Source organism: Aspergillus thermomutatus, assembly GCF_002237265.1.
Source record: "Aspergillus thermomutatus strain HMR AF 39 chromosome Unknown NODE_102, whole genome shotgun sequence".
Lineage (NCBI taxonomy): Eukaryota > Fungi > Ascomycota > Eurotiomycetes > Eurotiales > Aspergillaceae > Aspergillus > Aspergillus thermomutatus.
The window spans coordinates 25,149-43,619 of record NW_020798151.1 but is presented as its reverse complement, the minus strand read 5'-3'; the positions used below and the strand labels follow the sequence as shown (position 1 = coordinate 43,619).

The following is an 18,471-nucleotide window of genomic DNA, read 5'->3' as shown; positions in this document are numbered from 1 at the left end:
GCTGCTTCTGTGGTGGACGAGACAAGCCATCGCCATTCCGAAGGCGGTGAGGTTTTGTTCGTGGCATTGCCAGTCTATCCACAGTTCAATTTCTCGCTCCTCTATGTACTCTATGAAGGATATATGATAAAATTGAATATATGCAGGGAAAAGGAAAATCAGAACCCAATCAATCAACCACGCCGGTGTCGTCGGCCCAGCTTGGCTGAATGCTGCGGCACACAGCTTCGTAATCCCGAAACCGCTGCGAATCTTCCACCAGGCCAGGGGTGGTCCAGAACATGGTCCAATTGGTGTCGGATAGCTTCCAAGTGCCCAGAGACCGTTCGAAATACCATTTGTTCACCGGATTGTTCTTGCGGCTGCGCCAGCATACTCCGTTGGGAAAGCAGGAGCGCACCATGGCGTTGAAGACAATGTCTGCCACCCCGCCTGCCCCTTGACTGCGCTTGAGCACGGCAAACTTGTCCAAGTAGGGGACCATTCGAGCATTACTGGCGTCACTGCCATCGTCCTTCACGCCAGGAGGAAGTTCCCAGGTTAGAATGGCGCCGCCCTCGTATTCACCCGCGATGATCAACCCGGCAAGGCGGTCGTTGACACGGTTCAAGTAGTCCTGTACGTCGAGTTTCCGGTCAAAGGAGTCCTCAATGAGATGAACCAAGCGAGGCAAGTCGATACTAGGATCGTCCAGCCTCAGCCGCGGCCGACTCTGAGCTGTCCACGGCTCCACCCACGGATTCGGCAGCATAGTCAGCGGCATACCGCGTTTGACAAACGTAGTATGAGAGGTAACGGGATAAATGATGCCTTGCCCGTTGTTCGTTGGTCCACGCCGACTCATGGGCAGGGACGACGATAGCAAGGGCTTATCTGTCAGTAGATTGTGGATCAGGGGGTTTCTCTGCCGTCGAGTACCCACTGCTGAAAAGTCAGAGGTGGGCGATGTCTGGGCCGAGTTCGCGACCTCGAATGGCGATGTGATGATTCCTGATGAGGCCGAGGGTAGCATAGCAAGCGCTTTCTGGGCGAGACGCAGATTTTCCAGGTGGCCTTCAAGTGCACTCCTTTGGGGGGTCGCGATCTCCAGTTCCTGTGTCGGGCCAGAAGGCACTGGCACAACCTCGGCGTTGACGAACTTTGAGACAGGGTTGCTGTCTGCGATGGGAGAGGGGCCCGACTTCAACAGGTTTGCTTCTGCCGCAGGCACAATCTCTCGCGCCTGTAACAATTCGTTCTCAATATCATCGTATTCTTGCTCCATGTTTATGAAGACGTGAGATGTCTGTCGCCGATTGAACGCCGGAATTCCGCCTAGCGAATCTAATAGGATCACTCGGTCCAAGGAGACCTCTTGCTGGAGACGACCGATTCTTTCCGCAGTGACCATGGGATCCTCATCAGGGTCAGGCGTGGTTGCTAGACCAGCGAGCTCTTTCGTCAACGCGAGCACAGCGTCGTTCGCTGGTACTGTGACCGCCCGAGGAACATCTTCGGTGTAGGCAATGGGTGTCAGAATGACGGTGTGGCCATCGCGTAGCGGATTCAGCAGCGCCTTTCGAGAGAGAACCTGCGGGAGACCGCAGCCGGAAGGGTCAATGGAGAAGACCGAGTCGAGCCGAAGAGACTTTGAGTCGGGCTGCTTTTGGATTGCAATGGCCAAGCGATCAGCTTGCTCAATGGCAACTTGCCGCAACGTATTTGCAGCTTCCGCCGTCCCCGGATCAACCACAACACAGCAGGTCAAGCCCAGCCGATTCAGCTGAGACAGAGTCTTTGCGACGCCATCGATAATGCTGTCATCAAGCGATTGCGGGGTGGACAATCTGACCAAGGCCAAATGGAGTCGTTCGAGCGGCTCTGGAGGTGGAGGGGTAGGACTGGGGCCCTGTCGGAAGACGGGACTTTCGTAGACGGATCTGGAGGCTCCGTAGAAAGAACCCAGGTTGACACCAGATGGTAAGGTAGGTGTTGTCGCTGGTTCCACCAATTCGGGCTTGTTCTTCTCGTGTGACTTCGGGTGTTGAGCCTTTAACCGAGCCAAATAGGATTTGGCTTCTCGCTTGGTGGATGCGGAGCTCAACAAGCTCAGAAAGAATTCCTGCAATTGCAAGTAAACGGACCCGTTAGCCAATTGAGCTTATAACCACGCATCACAGGGTGATTATACCCGGTCGAGCAGCTTCTCCTTTGCTCGTCGGCCTAAACGGTCATAACTCCGACTGCTAGAAGAAAAGTCGGCGCTCTGCTGAACATGCCGATTAGCAGTAGTGGAAAAGGATCGAGGCAGCTGGCAGGTGCAAAGCGAAGTGTGATGTTTCTGGACACAATAGATGCGGTCAGAGACGCTCGAGTATCGGGTTATACAACCCTATGGTTCAGGTACCTTGAGGAGAGAAGACTTGACGGTCCGCGGCCAAACAGTGTGGGGGCTCATGTTTCGTTCCTGTCAAAGACCCACGAGAACAAGGACAGAAAGGGATGCATGGAAGAAAAGGATAGAGATAATAAAGATTAATGAAATATGAGTTGGAGCGGTCAACCCAGCAGCCAAAAAAAGGGCGACAGCTCAGAAGCTCACAAGTCGAGGGAGCCCAAGAAAAATATTGTCTAGTATGAGTCGACGGGCATTAGTATGACGCATTCCGTTGTCGGTCGGCTGCTACTACAATCATTCTCACTCATTCTCTGCGCTATTTCCCGCCATTATGAGCTTTAACACATGAGAGAAGAATTTCCTCATTATCGCTCATTGATGAGATGTCCTGTCCTTGACTATCGGGTGTCTAGCTGTCCGTACGGCCGACACTACAGAGTATACTCCGTCTATGTAGAGTAAACCCGATCCGATTGCTTCCTCGGCTTTTCCACTGGTCAAGGCTACTAGGATCAACTGCTTGGCAGCTTGACTGAACATGTGCATCCTGAGACAATAATAATATCGCCGGTTACATACAGTACCTGGAGTATCTATCTATGTGCCTCAAGTATGGTCGCAACAGTCACGTTACTCGAGATGAAAATTCTGTCCTGATGAGAATATGAGACTGCTCGATAGACGTACCACTACCTATCTACGGACTACAGAGATTTCCCCTGGTGGCTACTGCGCACAATCTCCTGCAGATTAGGAACATTATTAGTCTATGAGATAGATAGGAACAATCAATCGGATATCTTCTCGACAGCCAAGGTTGCATGATGATGATGCAGGTCGCTAATCACGATCCCGGTCAATATGAGCTGAAGAATTTGATATAGGTTCTTATGCATAGTATCTACTAGTAACCATATCAAAATTCTCAATTCTAATTCTCTCGATCTATCGATCTATCTATCTATCTATCTACTAATATTAATGCTTCTTATATCACCCGCATTGAGCTGCTCCACTCGCTTTTTCTTAGGCTTTCCCGCCGGATCGGAAACCCCTCCAATTTTCAGCCCTCCCCCATCATTCTCCGCCATCACTATCTATCAGTGCGCCAGTGATAGATACCCCTTGCGCTGGAATTCTTCTTCTTTTTCAGTCTCTTTACAACCTTTTCGTGAGTCTACTTGGGAGATATCTGATACACCCCAACAGAAAAGACAAACTGCCTCGCCATGACGGAACCTACCCATCAGACCGAAACCATTACCGGTTTCAAGCCCTTGTCCAACGCGGAAGGCTATTCCCTCCCTGCGACGGCCAGCGATTTGTCCCCACGTGCAGAGGCTGCCATGGCGAACGGTCTTCCCTTAGAAACTGCCGACGAAGACCACGAGGAAGAGGTGGATGAAGATTATGTCGCAGTCGACCCCGATGAGATTAGTGATTTCTCATATTGGCTCCGGCGCCCGCCTGTGCACCAGCGCACCAAGTTGGATGACCTGCATCCCTTTGTCCAAATTCTCACGGTGTCCAACGTGGATGACTGTGTCGAGGTCGAAAACGCTTTTCCAGAGAACGAGCGCTGCTCTCGAGAGAAGGTGTGTTTTCTTGTCAGCACCTTTTTCCATCGGGATCTCCTGCTGACTGACCTTGTTCTGCTCTCTGCCAGTTCATCTACCGTCTCACAAAATGTCCCGAGTTATGTCTAGGCCTATTCACCATTCCTATTGTACCGGAGGGCCAACCCAAGCCGCGTCCGACTTTGATCGGCCATATTGTTGCCACACGGACCTCAACACAACTGGTCACAGACAGTGCCATGAAGCTTCCGTCCAACTGGAAGAGCGAACGCGTTGTTGTGGAGAATGGAGAGACCGTCGGACACGACGAGTATGGTAGCACAATCGCCATCCATTCCCTCGCCGTGCTTCCAGAACACCAGGGCAAGCAAGTCGGTAGCACTTTGATGAAGTCATATATCCAGCGAATCAGGGAAGCCGCGATCGCAGAGCGCATCTCGATCATTGCGCATGACCATCTGGTGCCCTTCTACGAGTCTTTCGGGTTTGAGAACCGTGGTCTCAGCAAGTGTCAGTTTGGCGGTGGCGGATGGACTGACCTGGTAAGTTCCTCTTGATTAGAATGTATAGCCCTCATCAGACTGTGGATGCTAACTCGATCAGGTGCTGGAATTCGCCCAGGAATAATCATGACTAAAATGGTTCCTCCGATTTCGAGTTCTGTATTGCGTGTCCTCGTTCGGCAAGATTGATGTCACCTTGTTTTGTTATTCACTCTGTCTTTTATCTTCCCATTCTTCTTGCCCTTTATGATCTCAAAATCCCCTTACTTGCATGTTAATGGGTCACACTCTGGTTTTGGTCTTAGATGGTGGGCTTTACGATGAAAAAGCAACGGAGTTCTGTCGTGATTCTGGGACGGAGGGACTGGGTTTTCAGCCATCTTATGTGTAACCATACTCCCACGATGATAGTCAATGTAAATGATTATGATTAGAACACAAGAATGATTCTCTGAGATTGCTCCTTTTCTTTATCAATTCTGTGACCATACTAATCTCTCTCGCTACTTTTCCCTCCCCACATCTGCGCTGTTCACCGCCCGCTAAAATCTGCCCGCCCGACCGCCCGCAGATAATTTTTTTCCCTCCGTCTATCAACAACACCTCCATCAGCTCGTCCACCGGGAAACATCGCAAGAGTCTTTCAAGTTTTGTTTCTCTTGCCGGTGCCCATCATGAAGACGACCTGGAAGGATGTAAGTTGTCTTGTTGATTGATATATTCTCAGATACCTTTTCGGAACGGCCAAGACTGATGGATTTTTCACCGCTTGCTTAGATCCCACCTGTGCCAACGAACCAGGAGTTCTTGGATATCGTTCTCAGTCGCACACAGAGACAGCTCCCTACACAGATCCGTTCTGGTTTCAAGATCAGTCGTATCAGAGGTATGGACAAAGTCCCGGGTTCTTGCATGGATTTATGGTCGGATACCATATCCGACCGATTTCTATGGCCTCAAATGAATGGCGGCACTAACGAAAAATTCTCTGCGCAACAATAGGTTTCTACACCCGTAAGGTCAAATATACTCAGGAAACATTCTGCGAAAAGTTCCAGGCAATTCTCGATGGATTCCCCAGATTGCAGGATATCCATCCTTTCCGTATGTCCCTGCATTGATTTGATCTGCGATTTTATTACTTTCACAACTAACGTCCTGCAGACAAGGATCTGATGAACACCCTTTATGACGCCGACCACTTCAGAATCGCTTTGGGCCAGGTATCGACCGCCAAGCATCTCATCGAAACCGTGTCTCGCGACTATGTCCGCCTCATCAAATATGCTCAGTCTCTGTTCCAGTGCAAGCAGCTCAAGCGTGCCGCCCTGGGTCGTATGGCCACCATCTGCAGACGTCTGAAGGATCCTCTTGTCTACCTGGAGCAGGTTCGGCAGCATTTGGGTCGTCTCCCTTCCATCGACCCCAACACCCGGACTCTCCTGATCTGCGGGTACCCCAATGTCGGAAAGTCCAGCTTCTTGCGCAGCATCACCCGTGCCGATGTCGATGTCCAGCCTTATGCTTTCACCACGAAGAGTTTGTTCGTCGGCCATTTCGACTACAAGTACCTGCGATTCCAGGCGATTGACACCCCTGGTATCCTGGACCACCCTCTGGAGGAAATGAACACGATTGAAATGCAGTCCATTACCGCTATTGCCCATCTTCGCTCTGCCATCATGTACTTCATGGATCTTTCCGAGCAATGTGGCTACTCGGTCGCCGATCAGATCAAGCTCTTCCACAGCATCAGACCTCTGTTTGCCAACAAGATCGTCTTCCTGGTGGTCAACAAGATTGACGTCCGCCGTCCCGAGGATCTCGAGCCGGAATACCAGGAGGAGATCCAGAAGATCCTCAAGTCCGGCGATGTGGAGATGCTGCAGCTGTCGTGCGCAACCACCGAGGGTGTCACCGCTGTGAAGAACGCTGCTTGCGACAAGCTCCTGGCCGAGCGGGTGGCTCAGAAGCTCAAGTCTGGGACCAACAGCTCCGGGACCCCCGGAGGTCGTCTGGGCGACGTGCTGGCGCGTATCCACGTGGCACAGCCTGTCGGTGGCGTGCGTGAGGTATTCATCCCCGAGGCGGTCAAGGCCTTGAAGAAGTACGACAAGGACGACCCGAACCGGAAGAAGCTCGAGCGGGACATCGAGGAGGAGAACGGCGGTGCCGGTGTGTACAACGTCGACCTCAAGAAGAACTACGCGCTGGCCGACGACGAGTGGAAGCACGACAAGATCCCCGAGGTCTGGAACGGCAAGAACATCTACGACTTTGTGGACCCGGACATCGAGCAGAAGCTGGCCGCGCTGGAGGAAGAGGAGGAGAAGCTCGAGGCGGAGGGCTACTACGAGTCGGACGAGAGCGTCGAGGACGCGGAGGACGCAGACACTCGCATGAAGGCGGACCTGATCCGCGAGAAGCGCGCGCTGATGCGCAACGACGCCAAGCTGCGCAAGTCGCTCAAGAACCGGGCGGCCATCCCCCGCAGCGCCAAGGCCAAGAAGCTGTCGCAGATGGAGCAGGCTCTGGACGCGGCCGGCTACGACGTCGACGCCGCCGCCGCCCGAGCCCGCTCCCAGAGCCAGGTGCGCGGCCGCACCACCACCCGCAGCGAAGTCGACGCCAGCGACGCCATGGACATCGACGGCTCGGATCCTCGCCAGGCTATTGCCCGTGCCAAGAGCCGGGCCCGCAGCCAGGCGGCCACCAACCGTCTGATGGACGGTGTGACGGACACGACTTCCCGCAGCAAGGCCGAGCGCCTGCTCAAGCTGGGCCAGAAGAAGATGAACCGCATGGCCCGCCAGGGAGAAGCAGACCGACACACGACCGCCTCCTTGCCCAAGCATCTGGTACGTTCTCCCCTTACCATTCCCTCTCCCCCTCATTCCCCTTATCCACTGACTCTAATGAAAATAACAGTACACCGGCAAACGCACGATCGGCAAGACCCAGCGCCGGTAAAGGCATCCGCATTGCATTCGTGGTCCGGATCGAAGTCGAAGTCGACGATGAGACGAAGTCCATTCCTAATCTTAGTCGTATATTGTTCAAAACGGAACGGGTGTCAAAAATCGGCGTTGGGGTCCTTTATCCGTGCTTTGCTTTCATTTGATTCCATTTCATTCCGCCTGATCTGAATGATAACCGCTCGAATACCTGGTTCTATCATACCGTATATCCCTAGAGTCAAGAATCAATTTTCGTTGGTATGGCATGATGCATGATGGCACATCTGAAAAGTCAAGGATACATCGTAATTGTACGCGTTTCTGCCAGCTATCAGACGTCGGTAGTGAATCGCCTAGTCGGGCCTTGGTACAGTTCTGCGTAGACTACGATACTTGGGGTGTGATGGGTTGATAGGCCAAGATTGAAAGTACGAAAGTCTACCAGATGGCGACTCCAGGCTGCGGCTCGAATGACGGAGGGTAGGCATCTACAGTGCTTTAGGGTGGTTTGTTTTAAGGAGTCAGGATGGATATGAGATTGATTTGGATTGATGGTCCGAATGCTCCCAGGAACCTTTGAAACGCCGTATCTTTGCGATGAGTATGCACCTCAAGCGAACCAACTGATGCATTTTGCAACTATGAAGAAAGACTGCAGAACTATCCCCAATAATACTGTACATGAGTCGAGATGTTTACTCCCGGATCTCGGTGGGCTCGTTGTGCTCGACCTGGCCCTCCTGCTTCTGATTCTCCTCGGGAGCGGGGCCGTGCAGATCCCGGATGATACCCTCGGGGGGCACCCAGCTGCTGCTCTGCCAGGGCTTGACGTGCAGCACGTACATGGTGTCGACCTCCTCAAGGGTGCGGCCCTGGGTCTCGTTGACAAAGAAGAAGACGACAAGGACGGCAGCGAAGCAGCAGGCAGCAAACACATAACCGTAGGCGAAGTCGATGGAGCTAGAGATGAAGGGGGTGAAGAAGGAGATGAGGAAGTTCCAGGTCCAGTTGGAGGCGGTGGCGATACCTATGCAGATGGCACGGTAGCGGGCGGGGTACAGCTCACCGCAGATGGCCCAGACGATAGGACCCCAGGTGGTGGCGAAGCCGACGATGAAGAAGCAGGTGAAGACGATCATGGCGGCACCGGCCTTGGGGGTGTTCGACGGATCCGCCAGGTCGAGAGCAAAGTGGCCGACGGAGGCCCAGATCATGAAACAGATGAACATCCAGCCGGCGCCGACCATCAGACTGTTGCGGCGGCCAAAGTGCTCGACGACGTACAGACCAGGCAAGGTCATACCGAAGTTGACGGCACCCAGGATGATCTGGGTGACGTAGCTGTTGTCCAGACCGGTGGAAGTGAAGATGCTGTTACCGTAGTAGAAGATGAAGTTGGCACCGGTGAGCTGCTGCAGGGACTGCAGGGCGATTCCCAGAACGGTACGGTAGAACATGCGAGGACCGGTGAAGATCTCGTGCCAGGCAGCGGTGCCGGCCGCTCTCTCCTCGTCCAGCTTGTCCTTCATCTCCTTCATCTCCTGCATAACCACGCGGTGGTTGGGGCCAACGCCGTAGAGCTTGCACATGGTCTTGCGAGCCTCATCAACGCGGCCATGGCGGTAGGCATAGCGGGGCGACTCGGGCAGGAAGAGGGTTCCGAGACCGAGGATCAGGGGCCAGGCAAAACCAATGCCCATGGTGATGCGCCAGGAGGCGGTCGACTCAATAGTTTCGGTACCGTAGTTGATCAAGTACGAAATGAAGATACCGAAGGCCACGAACAGCTGGAAGGCACTGACCATGGCACCACGGACCTGACGGGGAGCCGATTCACTCTGATACATGGGAACGATGCTCGACAGCGCACCAACACCCAGACCGGCCACCCAACGGCCGAGGGCAACCTGGTACCACTTGTCATCGGTGGCCATCTGAATAATGATACCGACAATGTGGATCAGAGACCAGAAGGAGATGGAGAACTTGCGACCCATGCGATCAGCAATGGGAGCAGCAACCAGAGCACCAATCATGGTACCGATCGACAGCTGTTCGGATGGTTAGTCAAGGATAAGGCGAGGTTTATACAGGATGACCACGTACAAGACCGACGATGAGACCGTTACGAACGTTGCTGAACTTGTATGATCCGTCGGGCTGGACCTCTGCGAACCGTCTCTTGAAGTCATCCATGGTGGTGAAACCAGAGATCTGACCTGTAGGAATATTGTGAGCGATTGAACAGATGAGACAAAGCCTAGGAAGAGGACTTACCAGTTGCGTAACCGAAAACGAAACCACCCATGGAGACAACAATACCGAGGATGAAGGACCGCCATGTGAGATACTTGACGGGACTGTCATCGACGATGCCACTGTCCTTCTCCAGCGTCGAGTCCGCACGAGCAGGAGTGGAAGCCTGGGAGTCCTCATGCTGTTCCACGGCAGGCTTGCCGAACTTTGATAGTAGATTGGAGACACCCATGATGGCGGTTCTTCCAGAGGGGGGAAAGTCTCACGGGGATACAGAAAAGGAAGAGAGGAAAATGGTAAAGAGAAAGGGGGGTCAAGGGGAAATTATATACGGAGTCAGAGCGTTAAAAAAGTCTTCAATCTTCGGCATTATCGATTTCCACCCGGGGTACGCCCATGGGCCAGAGGCATGGCAGGGGAACAATGGATGGGGACCCCATCTGGAAGAGTCGGAAGGTAAATTGTTCGTTTGGGATGATTGGACGGTATGGAGCGACATCAGACAAGTGAAGCTAGGGGGAGCGTCGACCAGAACGAGGGGTGGTGTTCTTGGAAAATTCTAGTGGGGAGTGGAGAAGGTGGGAGGCGAGGAGGAAGAGGAGGACAGGTGATTTCCACGATGCAGAGTGAAGGGCGTTATTCATGGGATTGTGCCTGGATGGTTGGAACTCGGAAGTAATTTGGAGACATGACGCACGAATGTGATTGGAAAGCGATGATGATGCAGATGGAGTCTGAGAAGTCAACGGAGAGTCCGTGATGCCACGGGCATTTCCCGATTGGGACACCACGTGAGCAGACTTTCAATTACATTGACACATACTGCCTGTATAGTCCTAGAAGTAGTAGTGTAAGGCTTCAAGATACTACGTACGTGGTAGATATCCAACGACTGTCAGTGATTGCAAGTTTGCAACTCCTTTGAGGTTTCATTTCGTATCCCTTCAGATCCCTTGATTCAGAATCCAGGCCAGCGAAAGAGCATCATCAAGCAGGGGATCCACATGGACCCTCCCTTGTGTCTGATTTCTTCATATTTCTGATAACATTGACTAAAAGTAAATGGTATTATTACACGCAAGTACTTAAGGACTGGAGCGGCCAAGCGAAACCTTCCAAGGTCGAGGCAGATCATGGCGTATTCGAGGTTTTAGAGCAGCGCCTAGCTTGTGGTTAGCTGACCACTAGATCACTCAGTGGAGCCATCGGGAAGAGAAGAATTTTGCTCATTGATCCCGAGAAGACGATGCCGAGAGCAGGACAAGAAACCAAGAAAGACAGCAGGAAAAAGTGGTGGAGGGAGGGAGCGGTATATTTATACACTATACGAAGTAATGTCTGTAGATATGGATTCTAGTCACCGCTTATAACTCCAGGATTAATCCTCGAGAGCGATATCCTCAGGATAGGCAGATAGTGTTCTGAACTGCTGATCTGATTCTGATTGACATTATTTCTATAGCGACGGACTCCGACCGATCGGCAAGCTCAGTCGGACTCGGGATTGAAGACTTCGGTGTGCCGATTCGGTTCAGCAATGATCAGCAAGACCAGACCAGCCCGAGCCACGAAAATTTTGCACTCTCTGTTTCTAGCTCACCGATGGTGGATCTGGTAGAGAAGAGTCATTAGTGGGCCCATCTTTGTAGTACCTAATAGTGCCTCACTATCTCTATCACTAACTTATGATCTTATGGTATGTGCAGTCACCGTAGTGTGTATCCCTTGTCTTGTAGGATTAACTGTCTCGTCTATTTCATGAAATTCTGTAACTATGCCTAAATGCACATCTCTTTCCATCGTAAATCAAAAATTAATGCTCTTGAGAAGCACCTAGACCATAATCTCTCAGCATCGTCTCCTGATTCCTCAATGGGACCACAGACCCGCCAAAGAAAAATCAGTCAACGGGGCGCATCCGTTGATCAACTGGACCAGTAACTGAAAATAACCAAGTACGATTATGCAGTTTATATTTAGTGTCCGAAGTCTTCCGTAACAGCCATCCAATCAATCTAGATACCATAACCAGGCGATCAGCATCATCGTCGGCCATTGAGCTTGGCTTTCTCTTTCCTAACCTACCTTAGTCTAGACATCAACGGAGGATCCATCTGACGTACCGTACCATGCAAGCTGCACCATGCAAACGCAAATGAAAGGAACAGGACAAACTTCGGAACTTCGCCGGTCTGTCTGAGATTGGAATTTCTCATTCGTTCTCAGGACGTGGTTCCTGCGAGATTACAGTCTACTTGACCATTTCAGACTGCGGTGAGATTCGGCATGCCGCTTCACTCAACTCGGTAAAGCCACGGGCCGACTCATGCAGATACTAGTCTTGGACGTCGAGGCGACCTTGCAAAAATCAGTTCTGGACAGTGGCAATATTGGCTGTTGTAGCTCTGTGTCTGATGCACAAGTCTCATGATGTAGACTGCCCGCCCTGTATAGGCCTAGTACACTATCTGAAAAGCGCAAAAATGATCATGCAACCTTTACGATCTGCGAGCTTTATTACGTTGCTTCGGTCAACGTAGACAGAAGGATATCCGAGTCTGATGATGAGACGTCGGGACTCTGGAGTTGAGATGTAAGGATGGCGCGTTATGCATTATTGTTTTGCAGTCACACTAATTCGCACTCAGCACACTGCATAATCAGAATGGCATGGATTACTTCACCAAATTCGCTATAGGCCAGTTGCTGGACACATGCTAGCTTTGACTTGGAAGGACCATTTTCTATCCATGATAGCATCCACTGATCTTATGATGCTTGCATACCATGTGTTGGAGAGTTGTATACGCTACGATGACCAAGGCAGGCTGATCTGATGTATACCATCGAGACAATTACCAGATCCCAGCTTGGTTCAATCAAGAGGATACACTTGGCAAACACTGATTTAGTTTAGATGAGGTTCAGGGCAGCACTTAAACTACCAGCATTTTTCAAAGGATCCATCCTAAGATGAGTGTGTTGGCTCGCATCCTCAAGACCTTATCCTGAGACACTCTGTATATCATGACGTTATACATTCTATAGCAGGGAGTAATGTAGTAGAGGCTTGTGCCATTGACCATGCCTTTACCTGCTGACGTCGTAACATGAGCACTGCATCTGTACCCTGGAAGACAGTTCTATGAAGTATCCCGTCGACTGTCCCATACAGAGTGTCTATAGTGGAGCGTACTCGAACAATGCTTTTTCGTCATTCATTCTTGTTGATAGTCTTATCAGTCCTCCGACGTTGATCTCGAATCCACATGCAGTCACCCACATTAGCTATCTTATGAAAAGTCCGTACCAACCAATCTTACGTGTTTGAAGCCAACCTATCCTCCCAGCTAAGTACTCTTCTTCCCCTTCTCCCGCTCCGCCTTACGCAATGCACGCTTCCGAATGGCCTCGTGCATTGACTTGTTCTGCCCGACGACCAACTTGCCCATCGGCTGCATCACACAGGTCAAGAACCAGGCCATCAAACCATGACTCCAGTATGGCGAAGAGCTGTACGCATAGCCCGGAGAGCCTCCATTGCGACCGATCTTGGACAGCACGGTCTTGACAAAGGACCGCGGGTCCGGGATCGTGGCGCTGGTCCGGCGCACTTTCGACATGGCAGAGGTGATAAGGTACGCCTGCACCAGCTCGACCGTGATGCCGTACGGCTCGAGCTCGGAGCCCAGAGACGTCGACCACTGCTGCAGGAAGGCCTTGCTGCCAGAGTACGTAGCCAGTAGAGGGGTGGGGAGCAGACCGCCAAACGAGCCCATCGTCAGGACGAGACCGCGCTTGCGCTGCATCATGCCGGGGATGATCAGCTGAGTAGCGCGTAGGGTGCCCAGGCAGTTGATGGTCACAATATCCGTCATCTCGTCCTCGGGGGTCAGCGCGAACGGGGTAGGGATGTCATGGCTCTTGCCGACGTTGTTGATCAGGACGGCGACGTCCAGTTCATCCACTATCGCTTTGAGATCCTCGTAGTCGGCGTCGTTGTTGGCGGCAAAGTCCATTGCCAGCGTCTTGGTCTGCACGGAGTGTTTGGTGGTGATCTCCTCGGCCAGCGTGGCGAGCTTCAAGGCAGTCCGGGACACGAGCACAATGTTGAAGCCGGCACGAGCGAGCTGCAGAGCGAATTCCTTGCCTAATCCATCCGAGGCACCTGTGACCACTGCCCAGCTACCCTTGGGGCCGAACGAGCGGAGCTGACTACTGTCAGTACGAAAGCCGATTGAAGTATCAAGCGTAGTATTTCACGTACCGGTTTCCCTGGAAGCACAAACAAGCTCAAGAGCACTCTGATAAAAGTTAAAACTCGCGAAGCAATAAACAAGCTCCCTGTCGTAAGCAAGACCGCTGCGCCCACAGTCTGCAGGCCGGGCTCAAGGTTGAGCCCCCAATTGGACAAACAAGCCGTATGCTTCGATAGGAACTCCATGGTGACGAGCTCTCCCTTACTGACACTGCAGTTGTGGGATAAAGAAGGTTTTCAGCAGAAATTAGTACAATGTCAATTGAAGGAGCACGCCGGACGCGGAGAAGTCAAAATTGTTGGGGGAAGTAAGCTGATCGCGCCAAGAGCGGACATCCTCGGCCCCTTTAGTCTACTGGTCACCCTCATCGTCCACAAGGTAGACGCATATGCCAGGAAAACTGCTCGCTCTGACCTGATCGAATTTAAATACCGATTGCACCTCCCATACAAATATAATGACCGACCTCCTCTCCTACTTACCCCCTTTCGAGGGTCTTCTGCCCAAATGGCTGGTTTTGGTACGCGTTGGCTGCTCGACTCTGCAAATAGAATCCCAACAGAATCACAACTGACCATCTTGCTGAACAGGTCTCCGTCGTCTCTGCAGCCAACAGCCTCGGAGCCTACCGGTCAGACGACTACGCCGCACAGCTCTACAACGCCAGAACCGCTGATGGCCGCTCGTTCGCGAGCCCTCTATCCTCCCGCACCTTTGGCACCTGGACCTTCCTTTCTGCTGTCATCCGGATGTACGCCGCCTACAACATCACGACTCCCGCTGTATACGACCTTGCGATCTGGAGCTTCGGTCTTGCCCTTGTCCACTTTGTCGGCGAGTGGTTGGTTTTCGGTACTGCGCAGCTCAAGGGGCGGTTTGTGAGCCCGTTGATTGTTGCGTCGTCGACCTTGGCCTGGATGTTGTCGCAGAGGGAAGCTTATCTCTCTGCGTAGGGTATGAATGAGGCTCCTCAATTTTTACCTTCTAAATGGACATGGATATCTCATCTACAACTTTGGGGCTTGAGGTTCTGTCTCACCAGCTCGGTACTAAGCTGACCGAAACCGAGACCGAGACCGGAGCCGAACCCGTCCTTCTCAGACAGAATATGGGTATTCCTGGCACAAAACTAATCATGTATACAAACGTTGCGTTCCTCTAACTCTGCCTCAGCCGTCCAGATTCTTCCTGTACAACTCTCCTCCGCAACCACGTAATCTCGCAGCCGCTTGTTCAGGGGTAATATCACGCTGAGGCTCGGCCATCATCTCATAGCTGGAGTCGATTAGCAGATATATCAAAGGCGCGAGTTGTAGAGAACCTACCCAACCAAGAATTTCCGCACGGTTGCGCTGCGCAGCAGTGGAGGGTAGAAATGCAGGTGCAGGTACGAAGACTCGATCTCCTCATCGCTGCCCTCGAGCGGCGCCTGGTGAATGCCCATGCTGTAAGGAAAGTGCGTCTCGAAGAGGTTATCGTACCGCCTGGTGATCTCGGCGATGGCCTCGGCCAGCTGGGCCTTCTCGTTCTCATTGAGGTCAACGAGCGCGCGCTTGTGCTTCTTGCTGACGATCATGGTTTCGAACGGCCAGGTCGCCCACCACGGGCATACAACCAGGAAAGCTTGGTTCTCAAACACGACGCGCTCCTGCTTCTGGCTTTCCAAAACAGCATAGTCTTCCAGCATATGCTTGCCTGGGTGCTCCCGTCGATATTTCTTCAGCTGCTCCAGTTCCATTGCTGGCTCTTCAGGCAGCGAGCTGGTCGTCCAGACCTGACCGTGGGGGTGGGGATTCGAGCAGCCCATAGCAGCGCCCTTGTTCTCGAAGATCTGCATGTACCGGTATTGCTCCTTGGGCTGGGACAAGCTGGCGGTGGGGGAGTTGGGAGGCAGTGTGGTCGCAGGAGCCACGCCTGCCAGAGGTGACTTGGGCGACAAATGGGCCGAGTAGATCTCAGTCCATGCGTCAATGACAGGGGCGATCTCGGCTGGTGACAAGTCTGCCAAGGTGAGGTTATGGGCCGCAGAAAAGGTCAACACATAGCATTTGCCCGTTACAGGTTCCGCCTTGAGAAAGAATGACTCGACACCTAGAAGAATTGCGCATTAGTGAGGGCTCCGTCATTTCCTCGTCTCTGCATCTGGGAACGCACTATCTCCGCCCTCAGGGTTATAAGAAGCCTGCTCTTCCTTGACGGCGCTGTAGTCGTTGACAAAGACAAAGGTCTTCTCATACTTGGGATTGGTGTCTCCCTGCGCGCGCTTGTTACCTGGGCAGAGGTAGCAAGCAGGGTCATAAGCGGGCAAGGTGGTCTTGGAGGGGCTCTCCTGCTGTCCTCTGTTTGCGCGACACTTAGTCAGTGATTATCATTGGCCAAGGATATTTTTCAACTTACTGCCATGGGCGCTTAGTCCTGTGAGGAGAAACTAGGATGTAAGATCCTCGGAGGGGGTTGAACCTTCGGTGCGAGATGTCGTCGAGAACGCTTTCAACCATTGTAGCTAATTCAGGGGATTTTCAACGAAAGAATGAACAGACCAAGGGACGTAAGAATTGAAGAGAAGAGAAAAAAGAAGGAGGAAAACTGTTCAGCAAGAGGAGAGTTCAATGTCATTTGCCCAACCACGAGGCGGGGCTCCGGAAAAGTTGTCGCGGGGTCTCCGCCCGGTACATTTTGTTTCGATTCACTGTGACACTCAACACGCGCTCGGCTGAATATGATCAGGGGATCTTTTGTTAGATCAGACATCCAGTCTACATATAGCTGCCCTTGAGTATGCTTACTGCTTGTTCGCATGTCCTCATTTGAACGTGTTCATTGACTCAAGGTCGAATGCATACCACAATGTCCCACGGTGTTAAATAACCCGATTCCCGCGCAATCGATCAGGACAAGTGACGAGAGCTCAGTATTGGCCTCGGTAAAATTCAATTTAACCATGTTGCCCTTGGCAGCTGGCTACATCATAGACCGGGCCATTTTCCTGTCAAAGAACGGGCAGCCGAATTTTCCCTCGCCAGGCCGAACACACTCGGGCTGACGTCGGTAGTTCCAGCTTCTAAGGGCACTTCGGATAAATGAGGGGCAATTCTGAGGAAGAAAGGACGGGCTGAGCTTATCAACAACGCTCTGGTCTGCTTGTGATATTCAAACTGTGCCTGTTCATGAGATTGTGAGAGATCAGTCTCATGTTCCAAGTGACTCTAATGATGCGCCGTCACTCTTGTCGATGAACCCCGTCCCAAAGCCGGGGTCCCCGCGTCATCGAGTCTGGACTAGACAGCAGAATGGCGTCCAGCAAGACTTCGCAACTTCATCTATACTCTCTGCCAAATGAGGTATTCCTGAGAGATCATGGTCTTAAATACCCCTGTAGACTAACATCCCCCATTTTGAACTCTTAGGTCTTTGTCCACATCCTATCTCCCTTCTCCACCCGTGACCTGCTCTCTTTGACGACTGTCTCCCATCGCTTCCATGCCCTGGTCTTACGCATCATTCACTATCGTCTACTGATAGCCGCGGCCCTGAAAGAGTACAAGCTTATCCTCGAATGTTTTCACCCGAGCTCTAAGCTTACCGAACCCCACGTGTTCTGCAAGTATCTTGGCACAGACGGCTTAAGCGACCGATATGAGGGGAAGGGCTCATTATACGAGGATGTAGACACGGCCAAGCGACTGGGAAGGCTGACCTCTCTGTATTCTCGATTTCGTCCAGAAGTGACCATTGAGCAGAGAGCTAGTGGAGCGAGGCTGCTTCCATCTTCAGGTATGAGACTTGCGTGGCGGACCGGGAAGAAAGTAAGCCAGGTGTTTGGATCAGGCTGACAACAAGTCTGATAGACCTCCTTGAGGGTGAACTCAGCAAAGAGGATCCGGTTGTGACAAGACCTGTCAACATCGAAGATTTCGAGAATTTCTCCCAGCTATGCGTCGTCGTGAGTGTGGTGAAGGTAATGCCCGGAACTAATCTCCTTTTGAGTGCCATCGAGGTCGTAGACGGGGTGGTCAGGCTCTTCCGAGACTGGTTGAGGGATCAAGAACAGAGGAGCAGTAACAATGCCCCCGGCAACTCGAGCGACGGTCCGATTTTATGGGTCGATGCAGGCAGGAATGTGGGTCTCAAGCTTCGAGTACGACAGAAGGAGGTCTCCCATCAGCAATTCCCAATTCTTGTGCATCGTGATGAGATGCCACCTGTTAGTTATGAGGTTGACATTGAAGGTCTGGTGTTGCCGCTACTCCATCGAGCCAGAGCCGATGCTGACAACTATGGACTGCAGAAGTGCATATCCGTACCACACGCCTGTTGTTGACTGTCGAACAGTCACAGCAGGAACAGCAAGATTACACCCGGGCGGTGATTTTCACTCAGGTTCGGGCAGAATAGAAATTGAGGATGAACACATGCTTATTCCTATCATGAATCTTCGCGAATACCTCGTTAGAATGGGGGAACAGCTTCTCAAACTATGCAAAAGGGCTTCGAAGGATATGCAGGACGCACTCTCGAAATTGCAGAGAATGGTGCGGCTTG

General features: G+C 52.2%; 8 protein-coding genes across 8 annotated transcripts; 4 read left to right on the top strand and 4 right to left on the bottom strand.

Moving 5' to 3' along the window:
- Positions 1–169: 169 nt before the first annotated feature.
- On the bottom strand, positions 170–2,437 carry arg2 (acetyl-CoA:L-glutamate N-acetyltransferase; the record flags this gene model as incomplete). The annotated part of the gene is made up of 3 exons (XM_026758688.1): positions 170–2,101; positions 2,171–2,248; positions 2,387–2,437. 3 exons carry the CDS (start codon positions 2,435–2,437, stop codon positions 170–172), a joined length of 2,061 nt encoding a protein of 686 aa, XP_026614186.1.
- A 1,169-nt stretch (positions 2,438–3,606) lies between these two features.
- CDV56_104899 (polyamine acetyltransferase) lies at positions 3,607–4,581 on the top strand (the record flags this gene model as incomplete). The annotated part of the gene is made up of 3 exons (XM_026758518.1): positions 3,607–3,972; positions 4,044–4,496; positions 4,558–4,581. The coding sequence occupies 3 exons, from the start codon at positions 3,607–3,609 to the stop codon at positions 4,579–4,581; spliced, it is 843 nt and encodes a 280-aa protein (XP_026614185.1).
- Positions 4,582–5,131: 550 nt separating this feature from the next.
- On the top strand, positions 5,132–7,427 carry NOG1 (putative GTPase NOG1; the record flags this gene model as incomplete). Its single annotated transcript, XM_026758280.1, has 5 exons — positions 5,132–5,152; positions 5,235–5,343; positions 5,460–5,561; positions 5,622–7,315; positions 7,386–7,427. The coding sequence occupies 5 exons, from the start codon at positions 5,132–5,134 to the stop codon at positions 7,425–7,427; spliced, it is 1,968 nt and encodes a 655-aa protein (XP_026614184.1).
- A 682-nt stretch (positions 7,428–8,109) lies between these two features.
- On the bottom strand, positions 8,110–9,902 carry CDV56_104448 (sugar porter family MFS transporter; the record flags this gene model as incomplete). Its single annotated transcript, XM_026758067.1, has 3 exons — positions 8,110–9,465; positions 9,521–9,633; positions 9,692–9,902. The coding sequence occupies 3 exons, from the start codon at positions 9,900–9,902 to the stop codon at positions 8,110–8,112; spliced, it is 1,680 nt and encodes a 559-aa protein (XP_026614183.1).
- Positions 9,903–13,020: 3,118 nt separating this feature from the next.
- CDV56_104018 (ketoreductase) lies at positions 13,021–14,114 on the bottom strand (the record flags this gene model as incomplete). The annotated part of the gene is made up of 2 exons (XM_026757637.1): positions 13,021–13,881; positions 13,938–14,114. The coding sequence occupies 2 exons, from the start codon at positions 14,112–14,114 to the stop codon at positions 13,021–13,023; spliced, it is 1,038 nt and encodes a 345-aa protein (XP_026614182.1).
- A 272-nt stretch (positions 14,115–14,386) lies between these two features.
- CDV56_103944 (Erg28 family protein) lies at positions 14,387–14,882 on the top strand (the record flags this gene model as incomplete). The annotated part of the gene is made up of 2 exons (XM_026757563.1): positions 14,387–14,449; positions 14,520–14,882. 2 exons carry the CDS (start codon positions 14,387–14,389, stop codon positions 14,880–14,882), a joined length of 426 nt encoding a protein of 141 aa, XP_026614181.1.
- A 216-nt stretch (positions 14,883–15,098) lies between these two features.
- On the bottom strand, positions 15,099–16,427 carry GAL7 (UDP-glucose:hexose-1-phosphate uridylyltransferase; the record flags this gene model as incomplete). Its single annotated transcript, XM_026757413.1, has 4 exons — positions 15,099–15,204; positions 15,255–16,020; positions 16,084–16,268; positions 16,327–16,427. 4 exons carry the CDS (start codon positions 16,425–16,427, stop codon positions 15,099–15,101), a joined length of 1,158 nt encoding a protein of 385 aa, XP_026614180.1.
- Positions 16,428–17,219: 792 nt separating this feature from the next.
- On the top strand, positions 17,220–18,324 carry CDV56_103597 (F-box protein; the record flags this gene model as incomplete). Its single annotated transcript, XM_026757216.1, has 4 exons — positions 17,220–17,270; positions 17,337–17,703; positions 17,778–18,158; positions 18,218–18,324. 4 exons carry the CDS (start codon positions 17,220–17,222, stop codon positions 18,322–18,324), a joined length of 906 nt encoding a protein of 301 aa, XP_026614179.1.
- Positions 18,325–18,471: the final 147 nt, after the last annotated feature.